General features: G+C 43.3%; 1 protein-coding gene across 2 annotated transcripts in view; it reads left to right on the top strand.

The window, feature by feature from the left end:
- LOC110528476 (plexin-A1) overlaps positions 1 to 19,243 on the top strand; it is a 417,662-nt gene that overhangs the window by 232,257 nt on the left and 166,162 nt on the right. For both annotated transcript variants that reach the window (XM_021610568.3, XM_036984053.2), the window contains exon 5: positions 16,324 to 16,424. In XM_021610568.3, the coding sequence (XP_021466243.2) occupies positions 16,324 to 16,424 (101 nt within the window). The remainder of the gene's footprint in view (positions 1 to 16,323; positions 16,425 to 19,243) is intronic.

Genomic DNA, 19,243 nt, shown 5'->3' with positions numbered 1-19,243 from the left:
TCCATTCATAGAAAATACTTATAACCAAGATATCTGCCATTGTCTTGTAATCCATGTTCAGTGAACTCTTCCTTGTCTTCGTTTCATTGTTTAGCAAAGTCACTGGGCTGTAAGACTGGAATTCTTGTTGCCTTACACGCGGTCAAGAGTCTTTGTCATTGCTCATGCGTATGACCTGCGAACTCAGGCTCACACACACGCACACACTTATACCCCTGTTTTTGTGAGTACTTTTGTGTGTGTGTGTGTGTGTGTGTGTGTGTGTGTGTGTGTGTGTGTGTGTGCTTGCTTGTGTGTGTAGGCTGTCTATTGTCTGTCCTCTTCAAAGAGTATTCTCATTCCAAATCGCAAAATATGCTCTCTCCTGGGCTCCTAGCACTCCTCACAATGCCAAGAGCATCACCATTATCCCAAGGTTGCGGGTTCAAATCCCCAAAACTGCTCCCACAAAAGACAGCGCAGACCTAGCCTCTATGATGTTCGGCACGTGTTGGTCGGAGTGCAAACCGCCTTTTGACAAAGTAGTTTCTTGTCTCCGGGGGCAACATTTGTACATCAATGGGTTTGAACCCGCAGATACCTGGCCACCACCCAACCTCATTAGCAGTAGCAGACTTGGCTCCAAACAACACCTCAGTGCAAACAAAGAAAATGTCAAGTTCCTGGGGAAATGCTTGCTGCTGGCTGCACCTACAGTCGGGTACTATACCTGCCGGCATTAGTTAGGATGTGGGCCTAAATCCTGACTGAAATGCAAAGTGTATCAGTTGGTTGTGTTAGGTAGCTAGGAATTAGGTAAAATATTAATAAGAAAGAGGAAACTAGTGTTGGTTGGACAGTGAAGATGTGTAGTAATCTGAGCTATTCACTCAGCACACACAAACACTTAAGACATAGCTCTGAGTATATTATTATGATATACAGTCAGTTTATTAGGTACACCCATCTAGTACTGGGTCAGACCCCCCTGTGCCTCCAGAACAGCCTGAATTCTTCAGGGAATGGCTTCGGCAAGTTGTCTGGAAACGTTCCACGGTGATGTTAGTCGATGCTGAAACAATGGCATCACACAGTTGCTGCAGATTGGATGGCGATACATTCATGCTGTGATTACAGCCCGTTCCATCTCATCCCAAACATGCACTGTTGGGTTGAGGACTGGGCACTGTGCAGGCCATTCCAGTAAACTGAAATCGCTGTCATGTTCCTTCCAATGTTTTTCCACTCCTCTTGTCCTGTGTTGGTGCCCACTGGAGTCGCTTCCTATTGTTTTTAGCTGATAGGAGTGGAGCCTGATGTGACCGTCTGTTGCAATAGCCCATCCCTGACAAGGATTGAGGAGTTGTGCGTTAACGAGATGCAGTTCTGTACACCACTGTTTCACTGTACTATTATTTGTCTGTTTGTGGCCCTCCTGTTATCGTGTATGAATCTTGACATTCTCTTTCGACCTCTCTCATCAACAAGCTGTTCTTGCCCACAGGACTGCCGCTGACTGGATGTTGTTTTGTTTGTTGCACTATTCTCGATAAATCCTAGATACTGTCGTGTTGGAAAAGCCCAGGAGGCCGGGCCGTTTCTGAGACGATCATACCTCGCTCAGTCGCTTAGGTCACTCGTTTTACCCATGCTAACATTCAATCAAATAGTAACTGTCTGCCTGTTTTTTATAAAGCAAGACACAGCCACATTGCTCAATGTCTGTAGGAGCGATCCATTTTCGGGAATGGGGATGGTCTCCTCTTTTATCCTCAGATTCACAAGCCCTACAATACATCTAAATGCATGTTCAAGTACCATGCTGTACAGTCACACTTGGATTCACCAGTCTAACACATGTATGCACACAAACACACACACAAAGCTGAGAAACACACACACATATACACCATATGGGGGACGTAGTCATTGTAATGTAAATGTTAATAGACTTTGGGGTGGTGATGTGAGACGTGGAAAGGGGCAGACAGTAGCCGGGGATGGAGGAGTGGGAGTTGTCCCGCTAAAACCTTCCTCCTACACACAGACACCCACTTACACCTCTTACACAACCTTACCCCCTTCTCGCTCTCTCTCTCTCATGGTGAAAGTGCTGCTCTCTCATGGTGAAAGTGTTGCTCTCTGTCTCTGTCGTAAATTCTTTGTGGGTCTGTGTAATCTGAGGGAAACATGTGTCTCTAATATGGTCATTCATTTGGCAGGAGGTTAGGAAGTGCAGGTCAGTTTCCAACTCATTTTGTGGGCAGTGTGCACATAGCCTGTCTTATCTTGAGAGCCAGGTCTGTCTGTGGTGGCTTCTCTCAATAGCAAGGATATGCTCTGTACATAGTCAAAGCTTTCCTTCATTTTTGGTCAGTTACAGTGGTCAGGTATTCTGCCACTGTGTCCTCTCTGTTTAGGCCAAATAGCATTGAGGTTTGTCCTTGTTTTTTGGTAAATTATTTCCAATGTGTCACGTGATTATCTTTTTGGGCTATTTGACCAAGAAGGAGAGTGATGGAGTGCTGCATCAGATGACCTGACTCCACAATCACCCAACCTCAACCCAACTGAGATGGTTTGGGATAAGTTGAACTGCAGAGTGAAGGAAAAACAGCCAACAAGTGCTCAGCATATGTGGGAACTCCAAGACTGTTGGAAAAACATTCCTCATGATGCTGATTGAAAGAATGCCAAGAGTGTGCAAAGCTGTCGTTAAGGCAAAGGGGGGCTACTTTGAAGAATCTCAAATATTAAATACATTTTCATTTGTTTAACACTTTTTTTGGTTAATACATGATTCCATATGTGTTATTTCATGGTGTTCACTATTATTCTACAATGTAAAAAAAAACTTTTGACTGGTACTGTGCATTCCACACCCCGGTCTGAGATGTCACACCTCTGCTGTTTGCTTGACAGTTGGCGTCTAGGGTGGGGAGGCACATGGCCTTCTATCATCACACACTGCTGCAGCCATGCCTTAACACTAGCATACAGTGTGTCTCTTTGACTGGATCTCACTATGCTAGAGAGGATCAAGGGGAGAGTGTGTGTGTGTCTGCATCTCTGAAAAAGAAAAAGAGAGAGATATATAAACAGAACCAATTCAGCTTTAAAACTATTTATTTTCTCACCCCTCTCTCTACCTCTGAAGGACTTAATGGGATATAATCCTCATGTCATCCATCCAGGAATGGAGGAGCACTTTTTACTTTCCTTTTTCCCTCCATCTCCCCCTCCTTCCCTCGCTCTCGTCTGAACGATGGCAATCCCCTTTGACAGTGGCCGCTGCTGCAGCAGATAGTCAGATGGGATTTTTTTGCTGGCCAGGAATAGGTTTCGGTGTGTCTTAATCTCGGTAGATCATGCTCCCTATCTCTTTCTTTCTGTTTCTCTCTCTCTCTTTCTCTGTTTCCCTCTCTCGCTCTATATTGACAATAATTCTTTACAGATAATGGAAGAAAATGATGCTCAGAAACTGCTTGTGCCTGATGCTATCGCCGCCATAATGGAAGTTATGACTCCCCTCTTTCTTTCTCACTTTTTAGTTTGGTGTTTTTCAAGATGCAGGAACTATTGATGTGATGGCGTTTGGGAGGAGGGATGGAAGGAAAGAAAATAGTGGTAATGTGTTTAATTGAGGTCATGTGTTAGATAAATCGGGGCTGAGATGTGTTAGTCAAATCGGGGCTGAGATGTTAGTCAAATCGGGGCTGAGATGTGTTAGTCAAATCGGGGCTGAGATGTTAGTCAAATCGGGGCTGAGGTGTGTTAGTCAAATCGGGGCTGAGATGTGTTAGTCAAATCGGGGCTGAGATGTTAGTCAAATCGGGGCTGAGGTGTGTTAGTCAAATCGGGGCTGAGATGTGTTAGTCAAATCGGGGCTGAGGTGTGTTAGTCAAATCGGGGCTGAGATGTGTTAGTCAAATCGGGGCTGAGATGTGTTAGATAAATCGGGGCTGAGATGTGTTAGTCAAATCGGTGCTGAAATGTGTTAGTCAAATCGGGGCTGAGATGTGTTAGTCAAATGAGGGGCGGCAATGTGTTAAATAGGGATGTCTTTGTAAGAGGTTTGATAGACCTTTCAATCCATTGAGAGGTCTGTCCATTGAGAGGTCTGTCCATTACCTCCTCTCTCCAGCACCTAAGGTTTTACTAGTGGCCCAAGTATCTTTAAATATGTGTAAATTAAGCCATTTCTCTAAACCAGATTTAGAGACCCCCCACACTCCCAGCACTGTTAGCCTCCCTGCTCATCTCCAATCAGTCAACATATCTAAACATATCTAACAGAGCACCGGCCATCGATCCCTCTAAGCCCTTACAATCCAATCAATAGAGACGCTTCACTAGCCTGGTTTTGATAACCCTGCAGCAAGTGGGCTACCTTAGCAACACAAACCACCACAGCACTGACTCCCCATAGACCCCCAATGGAAGTCTGTGCGCTATTGTTTTGTTAATTCGCTAGGCTAAATTTAAAGTACTAGGCTAAGCTTACATTAACGCTCGTGACTATCATTCCTCCCTCTCCGTTTTGATTACTGTTGCCGGGGCCGAATCGATGTCTGTAGCCACATGGCACGGTTCGACGCGAGCACAGATTACATTTTGCGGCTAATGGAGGATGATGGACGTTTATTGAAATGGGGGGAGCTGCACTAATGCTACATGGACTGGCGTAGCAGAGAGAGACCGTTGGTGGTTGATGACAGGTAAGAACTGAAGCGTCTTTTAAATCTAATCATAACCTGCTGTGATTAGCTGGTTATTTGTTAGAGCAGTTCTGACCGGCAAGCTGAGCTGATTCAGTGCTGCCCCCTTCTCTATCCTACCTCCACCACTATCCTCTTGCCCCTAGTTTTAGTTCTAATCCTGCACTAACACACCTAATTCAACTCATCTACTATTCATCATCAAGCCCTTGATTTATTGGAAATGCGTATGTTAATGCTGGGCTAAAGCAAAACCCTGCGCACCCTGTCCCTATCCGAGATCCAGGATCGAAGAACACTGCCCCAAGCTTCTAGGTAATCCACCCCAGGGGACGAGCCTCAATCTGGGGGTGAAGTTTATGATATGTCCCCATCCCACTGTTTCCTCTGGAGGGTCCAATATGGCCCATGGAAGCCTTTATTTAAAAAAGGCCCCAACTGACACTTTTTATGTCCCTCTGATCTTACCGACAATGAAAGCATGTAATTGAAGGCTTTACAGGGGCCTTAGGCCATCGGGACGGCTATAACAAAGCCTGTTAGAGCACACACACACACACACACACACACTACCAGTCAAAACCTACTCATTCAAGGGTTTTTCTTTATTTTTACTCTTTTCTACATTGTAGAATAATAGTGAAGACATCAACTCATATGAAATCATGTAGTAACCAAAAAAAGTGTTAAACAAATCAAAATATATTTTATATTTGAGATTCTTCTTCTAAAAAAAGTAGCCACCCTTTGCCTTTGATAGCTTTGCACACTCTTGGCATTCTCTCAACCCGCTTCATGAGGAATGCATCTCGGTTAACCTGTTTGGGATAGGGGGCAGCATTTTAACTTTTGGATGAATAGCGTGCCCAGAGTGAACTGCCTCCTACTCAATCCCAGATGCTAATATATGCATATTATTATTAGTATTGGATAGAAAACACTTTGAAGTTTCTAAAACTGTTTGAATGATGTCTATGAGTAAAACAGAACTCATATGGCAGGCGAAAACCTGAGAAAAATCCAACCAGGAAGTGGGAAATCTGAGTTTTGTAGGTTTTCAAAGCTTGGCCCTCCGAACACACAGTGGTCTGGCAGAGTGTCTCAGGCTCTCATTCCAGTGCTTTTCTACAGACAATGGAATTCTCCGGTTGGAACATTATTGAAGTTTTATGTTAAAAACATCCTAAAGATTGATTCCATTCATCGTTTGACATGTTTCTATGACCTGTAACGGAACTTTTCAAGTTTTTGTCTGGACGTAGTGCTCGCGCCTCATGAAGATGGATTACTGGGCTGAACACGCTAACAACAGGTGGCTATTTGGACATAAATTATGGACTTTATGGAACAAATCAGTAATTTATTTTCGAACTGGGATTCCTGGGAGTGCATTCGGATGAAGATCATCAAAGCTAAGTGAATATTTATAATGTTATTTCTAACTTCTGTTGACTCCAACATGGCGGATATTTCTTTGGCTGGATTGGGCTCTGAGCGCCGTACTCAGATTATGCTTTTTCCGTAAAGTTTTTTTGAAATCTGACACAGCGGTTGCATTAAGGAGAAGTCTATCTTTAATTCTGTGAATAACAATTGTATCTTTTATCAATGTTTATTATGAGTATTTCTGTGGCTATCTGCAAAATCACCGGATGTTTTGGAATCAAAACATTACTGCATGTAACGCGCCAATGTAAACTGAGATTTTTGATATAAATATGCACATTATCGAACAAAACATACATGTATTGTGTATCATGATGTCCTATGAGTGTCATCTGATGAAGATCATCAAAGGTAAGGGATTAATTTGATCTATATTTCTGCATTTTGTGACTCCTATCTTGGCGTGTGTTTTGTGACTTGGCTTTGTCCTAACATAATCATATGTTGTGATTTCGCTGTAAAGCCTTTTTGAAATCGGACACAATGGGTAGATTAACAAGAAGTTTATCTTTCACTTGCTGTATTTGACCTGTTAATGTGTGAAAGTTCCATATTTCAAAAAAATATTTTTGAATTTCGCGCACTTCCTTTTCAGGGGAATGTTGTCGAGGGATTCCTCTAGCGGAACAGGTGAGCCTTCTTAAAAGTTAATTTGTGGAATATCTTTCCTTCTTAAATCTTCTCAAGGATCGGTGTCCCGCTAGCAGGACAACTTCGGGTGAAACTGGAGGGCGCGCAATTCAAATAAATAATCATAAATATTATGGATTTTAAACATCTAGGTAAATGTAAGTGTCTTATATCGTCTGAAAGCTTAAATTATTGTTAATCTAACTGCATACATTCACATATAACGATTAAATATTCACTTACTTTTTGAAAATCTTCCTCTGATTTGTCATCCAAAGGGTCCCAGCTATGACATGTAGTGTCGTTTTGTTAGATAAAATCCTTCTTTATATCCCAAAAAGTCTGTTTAGTTGGTGCCATCGATTTGAGTAATCCACTCGTTCAACTTGCAGAGAAAGGAATCTGAAAATCTACCCCTAAACTTTGTTGCAACAAGTCTAAATATTGTTCTATTTACTCCTCAGATTCCCGAAAATGTGATCAAACTATAATATTTATTTTGTAAAGTATGTTCAATAGGAAACCGATTTTAGCAGGTGCATAATGTCTTCAATGCGCGCCCAATCACGAATATCCAAGACTGTGTCCTACTAAAACTGATATTTCTTATTTGTTTTGGAATTTACAAGCCTGAAATGTTGAACATAGACTGCTGACACTCCGTGGAAGCCATATGAATGCATCCCAGGGAGCTTTTCAATATGACCTTGCTCTTGCATTTCTAAGAGGATGGTCTCTCTCAAAAAACAATTCTGGTTGTTTTTTCTTTGGATTTTCTCCTACCATATCTATTTTTTATTTCTCAACATTTCTACAAACTTCAAAGTGTTTTCTGTCCAATGGTACCAATTGTATGCATATCCTGGCTTCAGGGCCTGAGCTACAGGCAGTTTACTTTGGGAATGTCATTCAGGCAGGAAGTGGAGAAAAAAAGGGCCTAAGCCTTAAGAATTAATGCCTTTGAGCCAATCAGTTGTGTTGTGATGGCAAGGTAGGGGTGGTATACAGAAGATAGCCCTATTTGGTAAAAGACCAAGTTCATATTATGGATAGAATGGCTAAAATAAGCAAAGAGAAATTACAATTCATCATTACTTTAAAACATGAAAGTCAGTAAATCCGGGAAATTTCAAGAACTTTGAAAGTTTCTTCAAGTGCAGTCGCAAAAACCATCAAGCGTGAAACTGGCTCTCATGAGTACCGCTACAGGAAGGGAAGAACCAGAGTTATGTTCAGTGGAGTTAACTTCACCTCAGACTGCAGCCCAAATAAATGCTTCACAGAGTTCAAGTAACAGACAACTGTTCAGAGGAGACTGCGTGAATCAGGCCTTCATGGTCGAATTGCTGCAAAGAAGCCACTACTAAAGGACACCAATAAGATGAACAGACTTTCTTGGACCAAGAAACATGAGCAATGGACATTAGACTGGTGGAAATCTGTCCTTTGGTCTGATGAGTCCAAATTTGAGATTTTTTGTTCCAACTGCCATGTGTTTGTGAGACGCAGAGTAAGTAAATGCATTATCTCCGCATGTGTGGTTCCCACTGTGAAGCAAGGAGGAGGAGGTGTGATGGTGTTTTGCTGGTGACACTGTCAGCGATTTATTTAAAATTCAAGGCACACTTAACCAGCATGGCTTCCGCAGCATTCTGTAGCGATATGCCGTCATCTGGTTTGCGCTTAGCAGGACTATTTGTTTTTCAATAGGACAATGACCCAAAACACACCTCCAGGCTGTGAAAGGACTATTTGACCAAGAAGGAGAGTGATGGAGTGCTGCATCAGATGACCTGACCTCCACAATCACTCAACCTCAACCCACTTGAGATGGTTTGGGATGAGTTGGACCGCAGAGTGAAGGAAAAGAAGCCAACAAGTGCTCAGCCTATGTGGGAACTCCTTCAAGACTGTTGGAAAAGCATTCCTCATGAAGCTGTCTGAGTAAGAGAGTGCTGACCCTCACCTTTAAGATAGCCATGGGTATCTGGTCCTGGATCTACTGGGAGTGCAGGCTTTTGTTCCAGCCCCGCACTGGACCATGGTTAGTTTGTTTAAATGTGTTTTGTAAGCTAGGGTTGGTCGGTAATCCAGAGCAGGCCTTACTGTCAGGAGGAGGAGCGGAGCAGGCCTTACTGTCAGGAGCAGGAGCGGAGCAGGCCTTACTGTCAGGAGATGGAGCGGAGCAGGCCTTACTGTCAGGAGATGGAGCGGAGCAGGCCTTACTGTCAGGAGGAGGAGCGGAGCAGGCCTTACTGTCAGGAGGAGGAGCGGAGCAGGCCTTACTGTCAGGAGGAGGAGCGGAGCAGGCCTTACTGTCAGGAGATGGAGCGGAGCAGGCCTTACTGTCAGGAGCAGGAGCGGAGCAGGCTTTACTGTCAGGAGCAGGAGCGGAGCAGGCCTTACTGTCAGGAGATGGAGCGGAGCAGGCCTTACTGTCAGGAGCAGGAGCGGAGCAGGCTTTACTGTCAGGAGCAGGAGCGGAGCAGGCCTTACTGTCAGGAGATGAAGCGGAGCAGGCCTTACTGTCAGGAGATAGAGCGGAGCAGGCCTTACTGTCAGGAGGAGGAGCGGAGCAGGCCTTTACTGTCAGGAGGAGGAGCGGAGCAGGCCTTACTGTCAGGAGGAGGAGCAGAGCAGGCCTTACTGTCAGCAGGAGGAGCGGAGCAGGCCTTACTGCCAGGAGATGGAGCGGAGCAGGCCTTACTCTCAGAAGGAGGAGGAGCAACTGGGGAAAGCCTTTACAAAAATTACATGCCCTCATTAAACTTGTTATATCTCCAGTTCTGTTTGTGATATTAAGATTCTTACACCGACTGTGTGTTATCTGGACTTATTTAGTTAAAGTCAAGGACGGATGGGGGCTTGACTTAACACATGTCAGAGTAATAAAACATTATAATTAATGAGCAGTGAAATGACTGCTTTAGCGGATTTAGTGTTAAAACAGAGTGACATTGACACGTCTTCTATCATATAGCAGCCTATCCGCTCTGAGCAGCTCTTCCTCTGTGTCATTCTTCAGCACCTCTTACTTTCTCTCTGCATCCAATCCGGGCAGCCGGCCAAATCCTCACTGGATGCTAATGAAAAGAGCTTCTAGAATAACCATCCATCAGGCTAGAATATAACCCTATCCCTAACCCTTCATGCTCAAATATAACCCTAGCCCTAACCCTTCATGCTCAAATATAACCCTAGCCCTAACCCTTCATGCTCAAATATAACCCTAGCCCTAACCCTTCATGCTCAAATATAACCCTATCCCTAACCCTTCATGCTCAAATATAACCCTAGCCCTAACCCTTCATGCTCAAATATAACACTAGCCCTAACCCTTCATTCTCAAATATAACCCTAGAACTAACCCTTCATGCTCAAATATAACCCTAGCCCTAACCCTTCATCCTCAAATATAACCCTAGCCCTAACCCTTCATGCTCAAATATAATCCTAGCCATAACCCTTCAGGCTAGAATATAACCCTAACCCTTCAGGCTAGAATATAACCCTAACCTTTCAGGCTAGAATGTAACCCTAGTCCTAACCCTTCAGGCTAGAATATAACCCTAGCCATAACCCTTCAGGCTAGAATATAACCTTAGCCCTAACCCTTCAGGCTAGAATATAACCCTAGCCATAACCCTTCAGGCTAGAATATAACCCTAGCCCTAACCCTTCAGGCTAGCATATAACCCTAGCCCTAACCCTTCAGGCTAGAATATAACCCTAGCCCTAACCCTTCAGGCTAGAATATAACCCTAGCCCTTCAGGCTAGAATATAACCCTAGCCCTAACCCTTCAGGCTAGCATATAACCCTAGCCCTAACCCTTCAGGCTTGCATATACCCCTTGCCCTAACCCTTCAGGCTAGCATATGACCCTAGCCCTAACCCTTCAGGCTAGAATCTAACCCTCGCCCTAACCCTTCAGGCTAGAATCTAACACTAACCCTTCAGGCTAGAATATAACCCAGCCCTAACCCTTCATGCTAGAATTTAACCCAAGCTCTAACCCTTCAGGCTACATTATAACCCTAACCCTTCAGGTGATGGTGGGTGGGAGGAGAGAGAGCGAGAGAGTTTGTTTTTGTATGTGTGTGTGCATATGTATTTTTTTTGTGTGCTTCTGCATGTGTGTTGACATGGGTTTTCTGACAGCACTGCTCCCTCCCAGTGCTTGGCAATGTAACATGAGGTAGAGGAAATGGTAGGATTTATCACACACGCACATACAGCTCTTGAAAAATGAAGAGACCATTGCAAAATTATCAGTTTCTCTGGTTTTACTATTTATGGGTATGTGTTTGGGTAAAATTAACATTTTGTTTTATTCTATAAACTACTGACAACATTTCTCCCAAATTCCAAACAAAAATATTGTAATTTAGAGCATTAATTTGCAGAGAATGACAACTGGTCAAAATAACAAAACATATGCAGTGTTGTCAGACCTTGAATAATGCAAAGAAAAATGTTAATATTCATTTTTAAACAACACAATACTAATGTTTTAACTTAGGAAGAGTTCATATATCAATATTTGTTGGAATAACCCTGATTTTCAATCACAGCTTTCATGCGTCTTGGCATGCTCTCCACCACTCCTGGCGCAAAGATTCAAGCAGCTCGGCTTTGTTTGATGGCTTGTGACCATCCATCTCCCTCTTGATCACATTCCAGAGGTTGTCAATGGGGTTCAGGTCTGGAGATTGGGCTGGCCATGACAGGGTCTTGATCTGGTGGTCCTCCATCCACACCTTGATTGACGTGGCTGTGTGGCATGGATCAATGTCCTGCTGGAAAAAACAATCCTCAGAGTTGTTGAACATTGTCAGAGCAGAAGGAAGCAAGTTTTCTTCCAGGACAACCTTGTACGTGGCTTGATTCATGCGTCCTTCACAAAGACGAATCTGCCCGATTCCAGCCTTGTTGAAGCACCCCCAGATCATCACTGATCCTCCACCAAATTTCACAGTGGGTGCGAGACCTAGAGAGGCCTACAACCCACAGTGTCTCGCACCCACTGTGAAATTTGGTGGAGGATTGTTCAGCATCCACTAGTCGCCTCTTCACTGTTGACGTTGAGACTGGTGTACTTGTCCTCTTGCTCAGTTGTGCACCGGGATTTCCCCATCTATCTACTCTGGTTAGAGCCAGTTTGTGCTATTCTGTGAAGGGAGTACACAGCGTTGTACGAGATCTTCTGTTTCTTGGCAATTTCTCCCAAGGAATAGCCTTCATTTCTCAGAACAAGAATAGACTGACAAGTTTCAGAAGAAAGTGCTTTGTTTCTGACTTTTTGGAGCCTGTAATCGTACCCACAAATGCTAGTGCTCCAGATACTCAACTAGTTTAAAGAAGGCCCGTTTAATTGCTTATTTTATCAGCACAACAGTTTCCAGCTGTGCTATCAAAATTGCAAAAGGTTTTTCTAATGATCAATTAACCTTTTAAAATTATAAACTTGGATTAGCTAACACAACGTGCCATTGGAACACAGAAGTGATGGTTGCTAATAATGGACCTCTATACGCTTATGTAGATATTCCATAAAAAATCTGCCTTTTCCAGCTACAATAGTCATTTACAACATTATCATTGTCTACATTGTATTTCTGATCAATTTTGTTATTTTAATGGACCAAAACATTGCTTTTCTTTCAAAACCAAGGACCTTTCTAAGTGACCCCAAACGTTTGAAAGGTAGTGTATGTGTGTGTGTGTGTGTGTGTGTTTATTTTATATATATAGTTGAAGTCGGAAGTTTACATACACTTAGATTGGAGTCATTAAAACTTGTTTTTCAACCACTCCACAAATTTCTTGTTAACAAACTATATTTTTGGCAAGTCGGTTAGGACATCTACTTTGTGCGTGACAAGTCATTTTTCCAACAATTGTTTACAGACAGATTTTTTTTTATTCCAGTGGGTCAGAAGTTTTTACATACACTAAACTGACTGTGCCTTTAAACGGCTTGGAAAATTCCAGAAAATTATGTCATGGCTTTAGAAGCTTCTGATAGGCTAATTGACATAATTTGGGTCAATTGGAGGTGTAGCTGTGGATGTAGTTCAACGCCTACCTTCAAACTCAGTGCTTCTTTGCTTGACATCATGGGAAAATCAAAAGTAATCAGGCAAGACCTCAGAAAAAAAGTTGTAGACCTCCACAAGTCTTGTTCATTCTTGGGAGCAATTTCCAAACACCTGAAGGTACCACATTCATCTGTACAAACAATAGTACGCAAGTATAAACATCATGGGACCACGCAGCCGTCATACCACTCACAAAGGAGACACATTCTGTTTCCTAGAGATGAACGTACTTTGGGGCGAAAAGTGCAAATCAATCCCAGAACAACAGCAAAGGACCTTGTAAAGATGCTGGAGGAAACAGGTACAAAAGTATCTATATCCACAGTAAAACGAGTCATATAGCAACATCACCTGAAAGGCCACTCAGCATGGAAGAAGCCACTGCTCCGATACCGCCATAAAAAAGCCAGACTATGGTCTGCAACTGCAAATGGAGAAATGTCCTCTGGTCTGATTAAAAAAAAATTGAACTGTTTGGGCATAATGACCATCGTTATGTCTGGAGGAAATAGGGGGATGCTTGTAAGCCGAAGAACACCATCCCAACCTTGAAGCACGGGGTGGCAGCATCATGTTGTGGGGGTGCTTTGCTGCAGGAGGGACTGCAGAAGAGAGGAGAGAAGAAGAGAGGAGATGGGCCGGGTCAAGTTTGTGTGTTAGAAGACTGTCCTGGGGTGTGTGTAAAACTGAATTTAAATGTTTTTGGCAAAGGTGTATGTCAACTTCCGACTTTTACAGTGGGGCAAGAAAGTATTTAGTCAGCCACCAATTGTGCAAGTTCTCACACTTAAAAGATGAAAGAGGCCTGTACATGTCATCATAGGTACACTTCAACTATGACAGACAAAATGAGAAAAGAAAATCAGAAAATCACATTGTAGGATTTTTTATGAATTTATTTGCAAATTATGGTGGAACATAAGTATTTGGTCAATAACAAAAGTTTATCTCAATACTTTGTTATATACCCTTGTTGGCAATGACAGAGGTCAAACGTTTTCTGTAAGTCTTCACAAGGTTTTCACACACTGTTGCTGGTATTTTGGCCCATTCCTCCATGCAGATCTCCTCTAGAGCAGTGATGTTTTGGGGCTGTTGCTGGGCAACACGGACTTTCAACTCCCTCCAAAGATTTTCTATGGGGTTGAGATCTGGAGACTGGCTAGGCCACTCCAGGACCTTGAAATGCTTCTTACGAAGCCACTCGTTCGTTCGTTGCCCGGGCTGTGTGTTTGGGATCATTGTCATGCTGAAAGACCCAGCCACGTTTCATCTTCAAAGACCTTGCTGATGGAAGGAGGTTTTCACTCAAAATCTCATGATACATGGCCCCATTTCATTCTTTCCTTTACACGGATCAGTCGTCCTGTTCCCTTTCCAGAAAAACAGCCCCAAAGCATGATGTTTCCACCAGCATGCTTCACAGTAGGCATGGTGTTCTTTGTATGCAACTCAGCATTCTTTGTCCTCCAAACATGACGAGTTGAGTTTTTACCAAAAAGTTATATTTTGGTTTCATCTGACCATATGACATTCTCCCAATCTTCTTCTGGATAATCCAATTGCTCTCTAGCAAACTTCAGACGGGCCTGGACATGTACTGGCTTAAGCAGGGGGACACGATGGTAGGTTTTGTTACTTTGGTCCCAGCTCTCTGCATGTCATTCACTAGGTCCCCCCGTGTGGTTCTGGGATTTTTGCTCACCGTTCTTGTGATCATTTTGACCCCATGGGGTGAGATCTTGCGTGGAGCCCCAGATCGAGGGAGATTATCAGTGGTCTTGTATGTCTTCCATTTCCTAATAATTGCTCCCACAGTTGTTTTCTTCAAACCAAGCTGCTTACCTATTGTAGATTCAGTCTTCCCAGCCTGGTGCAGGTCTACAATTTAGTTTCTGGTGTCCTTTGACAGCTCTTTGGTCTTGGCCATAGTGGAGTTTGGAGTGTGACTGTTTAAAGTTGTGGACAGGTGTCTTTTATACTGATTACACGTTCAAACAGGTGCCATTAATACAGGTAACGAGTGGAGGACAGAGGAGCCTCTTAAAGAAGAAGTTACAGGTCTGTGAGAGCCAGAATTCTTGCTTGTTTGTAGGTGACCAAATACTTATTTTCCACCATAATTTGAAAATAAATTCATTAAAAATCCTACAATGTGATTTTCTGGATTTTTTTTCTCATTTTGTCTGTCGTAGTTGAAGTGTACATATGATTAATATTACAGGCCTCTCTCATCTTTTTAAGTGGGAGAACTTGCACAATTGGTGGCTGACTAAATACTTGTTTTGCCCCACTGTGTATATATATATATATATATATATATATATATATATATATATATATAGATACAGTTGAAGTCGGAAGTTTACATACACCTTTGCCAAATACATTTAAATCAATTTTACACACACCCCAGGATAGTCTGCTAACACACAAACTTGACCCGGCCCATCTCTTTACCCATCAGCCTTATGAAGTCCCACTACCATTTTTTCCCTCTCCTCGTTCCTCCCTTTCCTCCACCCCTCCTCCTCTCTTCTTGTAAAATAAGCCTCCACATGGCTCGCCTCCAGCTTGTCTCCCTTGTCGTGTGTGGATTAGCCATGGTGAGAGAGGGAGGGGAAGAGAGAGAGCCTAGGTGGGTCTCCATGCCTGTGTGTGTTTCTCTCACTCTGCTAGCTATAATGATGGCCCCCAGGGGAAGTAGTTTAGTGGTCTTACTTACCGTTTTCGAGGGATCTCTTTCCCAACACGTAATTCAAAGGTAGCCTGCAGTAGAAATATAATACCTTATCATACACACACACACACACACACACTGATATATACACACATGGGAAGAATGGTGGAGAGAAGGCCTCACTGGCCAATAAGAGTGCTATGTTATCACCAACACAAACACTTACAAGCAAAAGCACCCTACTTTGTCAGCACCCTATTATGGTGTAGAGGTTAAACTTACAAACATCCTGTGGATCATGGAAACATCTGTAGGTCATCACTACGATTTTACCTCTCTAATCGCGTTGAATAAGTTACACACACTGTCACACTGTGAGTCCGTCCGTCTTCTCCAACACCGGTTGGGCTTTGGAGGTCACCTGTCAATCCAAAGCAGTTGCCACCTGTCAGCCGGCCCAGCGTGCATTGCGTGCCTGCTCCCTAAACTGGTGTACGCACCGTTGGTGCCTGTCACACACACCGCTAGACATGAACGACACTCAAAGACACACGCTGCTTCATCAACACACTAAAGTAGAAAGAAAGAACACAGACACAAGCACACACTTCCAGCCTCTGACACTTTGAAATGTAATTTCGTTTTCAGTCCATATTTGTGCATACATTTCTGTGTCGTGTGCACTGCATTGATTTAATATGATTTGAAAGGCTAACATCGTTCTCTCTCTCCTTTCCATCTATCTCCAACTCCCCCACTTCTCTCTGTAGGTGAGCAGGGTACCAGTAGAGAGCTGTGAGCAGTACACCACCTGTGGCCAGTGCCTGGGCTCCAAAGACCCCCACTGTGGCTGGTGTGTCCTCCACAACATGTAAGTACACATATTGTACACTCGGTCTACACACTCACTCATATATAGCTACTCTTTGTTCATGCTATACTGTCATTCATAATCAAAACAAACTTTGTCACTTGCGCCGCATACAAGTGTAGACCTTACATGCTGAAATGCTTGCTTACTTACAAGCCCTTAACCAACAGTGCAGTTCAAGAAGAGTTAAGAAAATATTTGCCAAATAATCAAAAGTTAAAAAGTAACACAATAAAATAACGAGGCTATATACAGGGGGTACTGAGTCAACGTGCAGGGGGTACAGGTTAGTCGAGATAATTTGTACATCAAGGTAGGGGTGAAGTAACTATGTGTAGATAAAAATCAGCGTGTAGCAGCATTGTGCAAAACAAATGGGGGGTATCAATGTAAATAGTCCAGGTTGCCATTTGATTAATTGTTCAGCAGTCTTATGAGGGTAGAAGCTATTAAGATGCCTTTTGGTCCAAGTCTTTGCGCTCCAGGACCGCTTGCCGTGCGGTAGCAGAGAAAACAGTCTCTGACTTGGGTGACTGGAGTCTGACAATTTTTTGGGGCTTTCCTCTGTCACCGCCTATTACAGTGCCTTGCGAAAGTATTCGGCCCCCTTGAACTTTGCGACCTTTTGCCACATTTCAGGCTTCAAACATAAAGATATAAAACTGTATTTTTTGTGAAGAATCAACAACAAGTGGGACACAATCATGAAGTGGAACGACATTTATTGGATATTTCAAACTTTTTAAACAAATCAAAAACTGAAAAATTGGGCGTGCAAAATTATTCAGCCCCCTTAAGTTAATACTTTGTAGCGCCACCTTTTGCTGCGATTACAGCTGTAAGTCGCTTGGGGTATGTCTCTATCAGTTTTGCACATCGAGAGACTGAAATTTTTTCCCATTCCTCCTTGCAAAACAGCTCGAGCTCAGTGAGGTTGGATGGAGAGCATTTGTGAACAGCAGTTTTCAGTTCTTTCCACAGATTCTCGATTGGATTCAGGTCTGGACTTTGACTTGGCCATTCTAACACCTGGATATGTTTATTTTTGAACCATTCCATTGTAGATTTTGCTTTATGTTTCGGATCATTGTCTTGTTGGAAGACAAATCTCCGTCCCAGTCTCAGGTCTTTTGCAGACTCCATCAGGTTTTCTTCCAGAATGGTCCTGTATTTGGCTCCATCCATCTTCCCATCAATTTTAACCATCTTCCCTGTCCCTGCTGAAGAAAAGCAGGCCCAAACCATGATGCTGCCACCACCATGTTTGACAGTGGGGATGGTGTGTTCAGCTGTGTTGCTTTTACGCCAAACATAACGTTTTGCATTGTTGCCAAAAAGTTCAATTTTGGTTTCATCTGACCAGAGCACCTTCTTCCACATGTTTGGTGTGTCTCCCAGGTGGCTTGTGGCAAACTTTAAACAACACTTTTTATGGATATCTTTAAGAAATGGCTTTCTTCTTGCCACTCTTCCATAAAGGCCAGATTTGTGCAATATACGACTGATTGTTGTCCTATGGACAGAGTCTCCCACCTCAGCTGTAGATCTCTGCAGTTCATCCAGAGTGATCATGGGCCTCTTGGCTGCATCTCTGATCAGTCTTCTCCTTGTATGAGCTGAAAGTTTAGAGGGACGGCCAGGTCTTGGTAGATTTGCAGTGGTCTGATACTCCTTCCATTTCAATATTATCGCTTGCACAGTGCTCCTTGGGATGTTTAAAGCTTGGGAGATCTTTTTGTATCCAAATCCGGCTTTAAACTTCTTCACAACAGTATCTCGGACCTGCCTGGTGTGTTCCTTGTTCTTCATGATGCTCTCTGCACTTTTAACGGACCTCTGAGACTATCACAGTGCAGGTGCATTAATACGGAGACTTGATTACACACAGGTGGATTGTATTTATCATCATTAGTCATTTAGGTCAACATTGGATCATTCAGAGATCCCCACTGAACTTCTGGAGAGAGTTTGCTGAAAGTAAAGTAAAGGGGCTGAATAATTTTGCACGCCCAATTATTCAGTTTTTGATTTGTTAAAAAAGTTTGAAATATCCAATAAATGTCGTTCCACTTCATGATTGTGTCCCACTTGTTGTTGATTCTTCACAAAAAAATACAGTTTTATATCTTTATGTTTGAAGCCTGAAATGTGGCAAAAGGTTGCAAAGTTCAAGGGGGCCGAATACTTTCGCAAGGCACTGTATATTGGTTCTGGATGGCAGGAAGCTTGTACTGGGCCTTACGTACTACCCTCTGTAGCTCCTTACGGTCAGATGAGCTGTAGTCAATGAACAGCATTCTCACATAGGGGTTCCTTTTGTCCAGGTGGGAAAGGGCCGTTTGTAGTGCGATTGAGATTGTGTCATCTGTGGATCTGTTGGCGAGGTATGTGAGTTGGATTGTTGATGTGAGCCATGACCAGCCTTTCAAAACACCTCATGGCTACCGACGGTATTCATTTAGGCAGGTTACCTCCGCTTCCTTTGGCACAGGGAATCAGTCAGGGAGAGGTTGAATATGTCAGTGAAGACACTTGTTGGTCCGCGTATGCTTTGAGTACACATCCTGGTAATCCATCTGGCCCCGCGGCTTTGTGAATGTTGACCTGTTTAAAGGTCTTGCTTACATCGGCTACAGAGAGCATTATCACACAGTCATCCAGAACAGCTGGTGCTGTCGTGCATGCTTCAGTGTTTCTTGCCGCGAAGCAAGGATAAAAGTCATTCAGCTCGTTTGGTATGCTAGCGTCACTGGCAGCTCGCGTCTGGGTTTCCCTTTTTAGTCTGTAATAGTTTTCAAGCCCTGCCACATCCGACGAGC

Source organism: Oncorhynchus mykiss, chromosome 7 (assembly GCF_057628025.1).
Source record: "Oncorhynchus mykiss isolate SJ-2025 chromosome 7, ASM5762802v1, whole genome shotgun sequence".
Lineage (NCBI taxonomy): Eukaryota > Metazoa > Chordata > Actinopteri > Salmoniformes > Salmonidae > Oncorhynchus > Oncorhynchus mykiss.
Note: the sequence above shows the minus strand (reverse complement) of the source record. Positions and strands in the feature narration are given on the sequence as shown.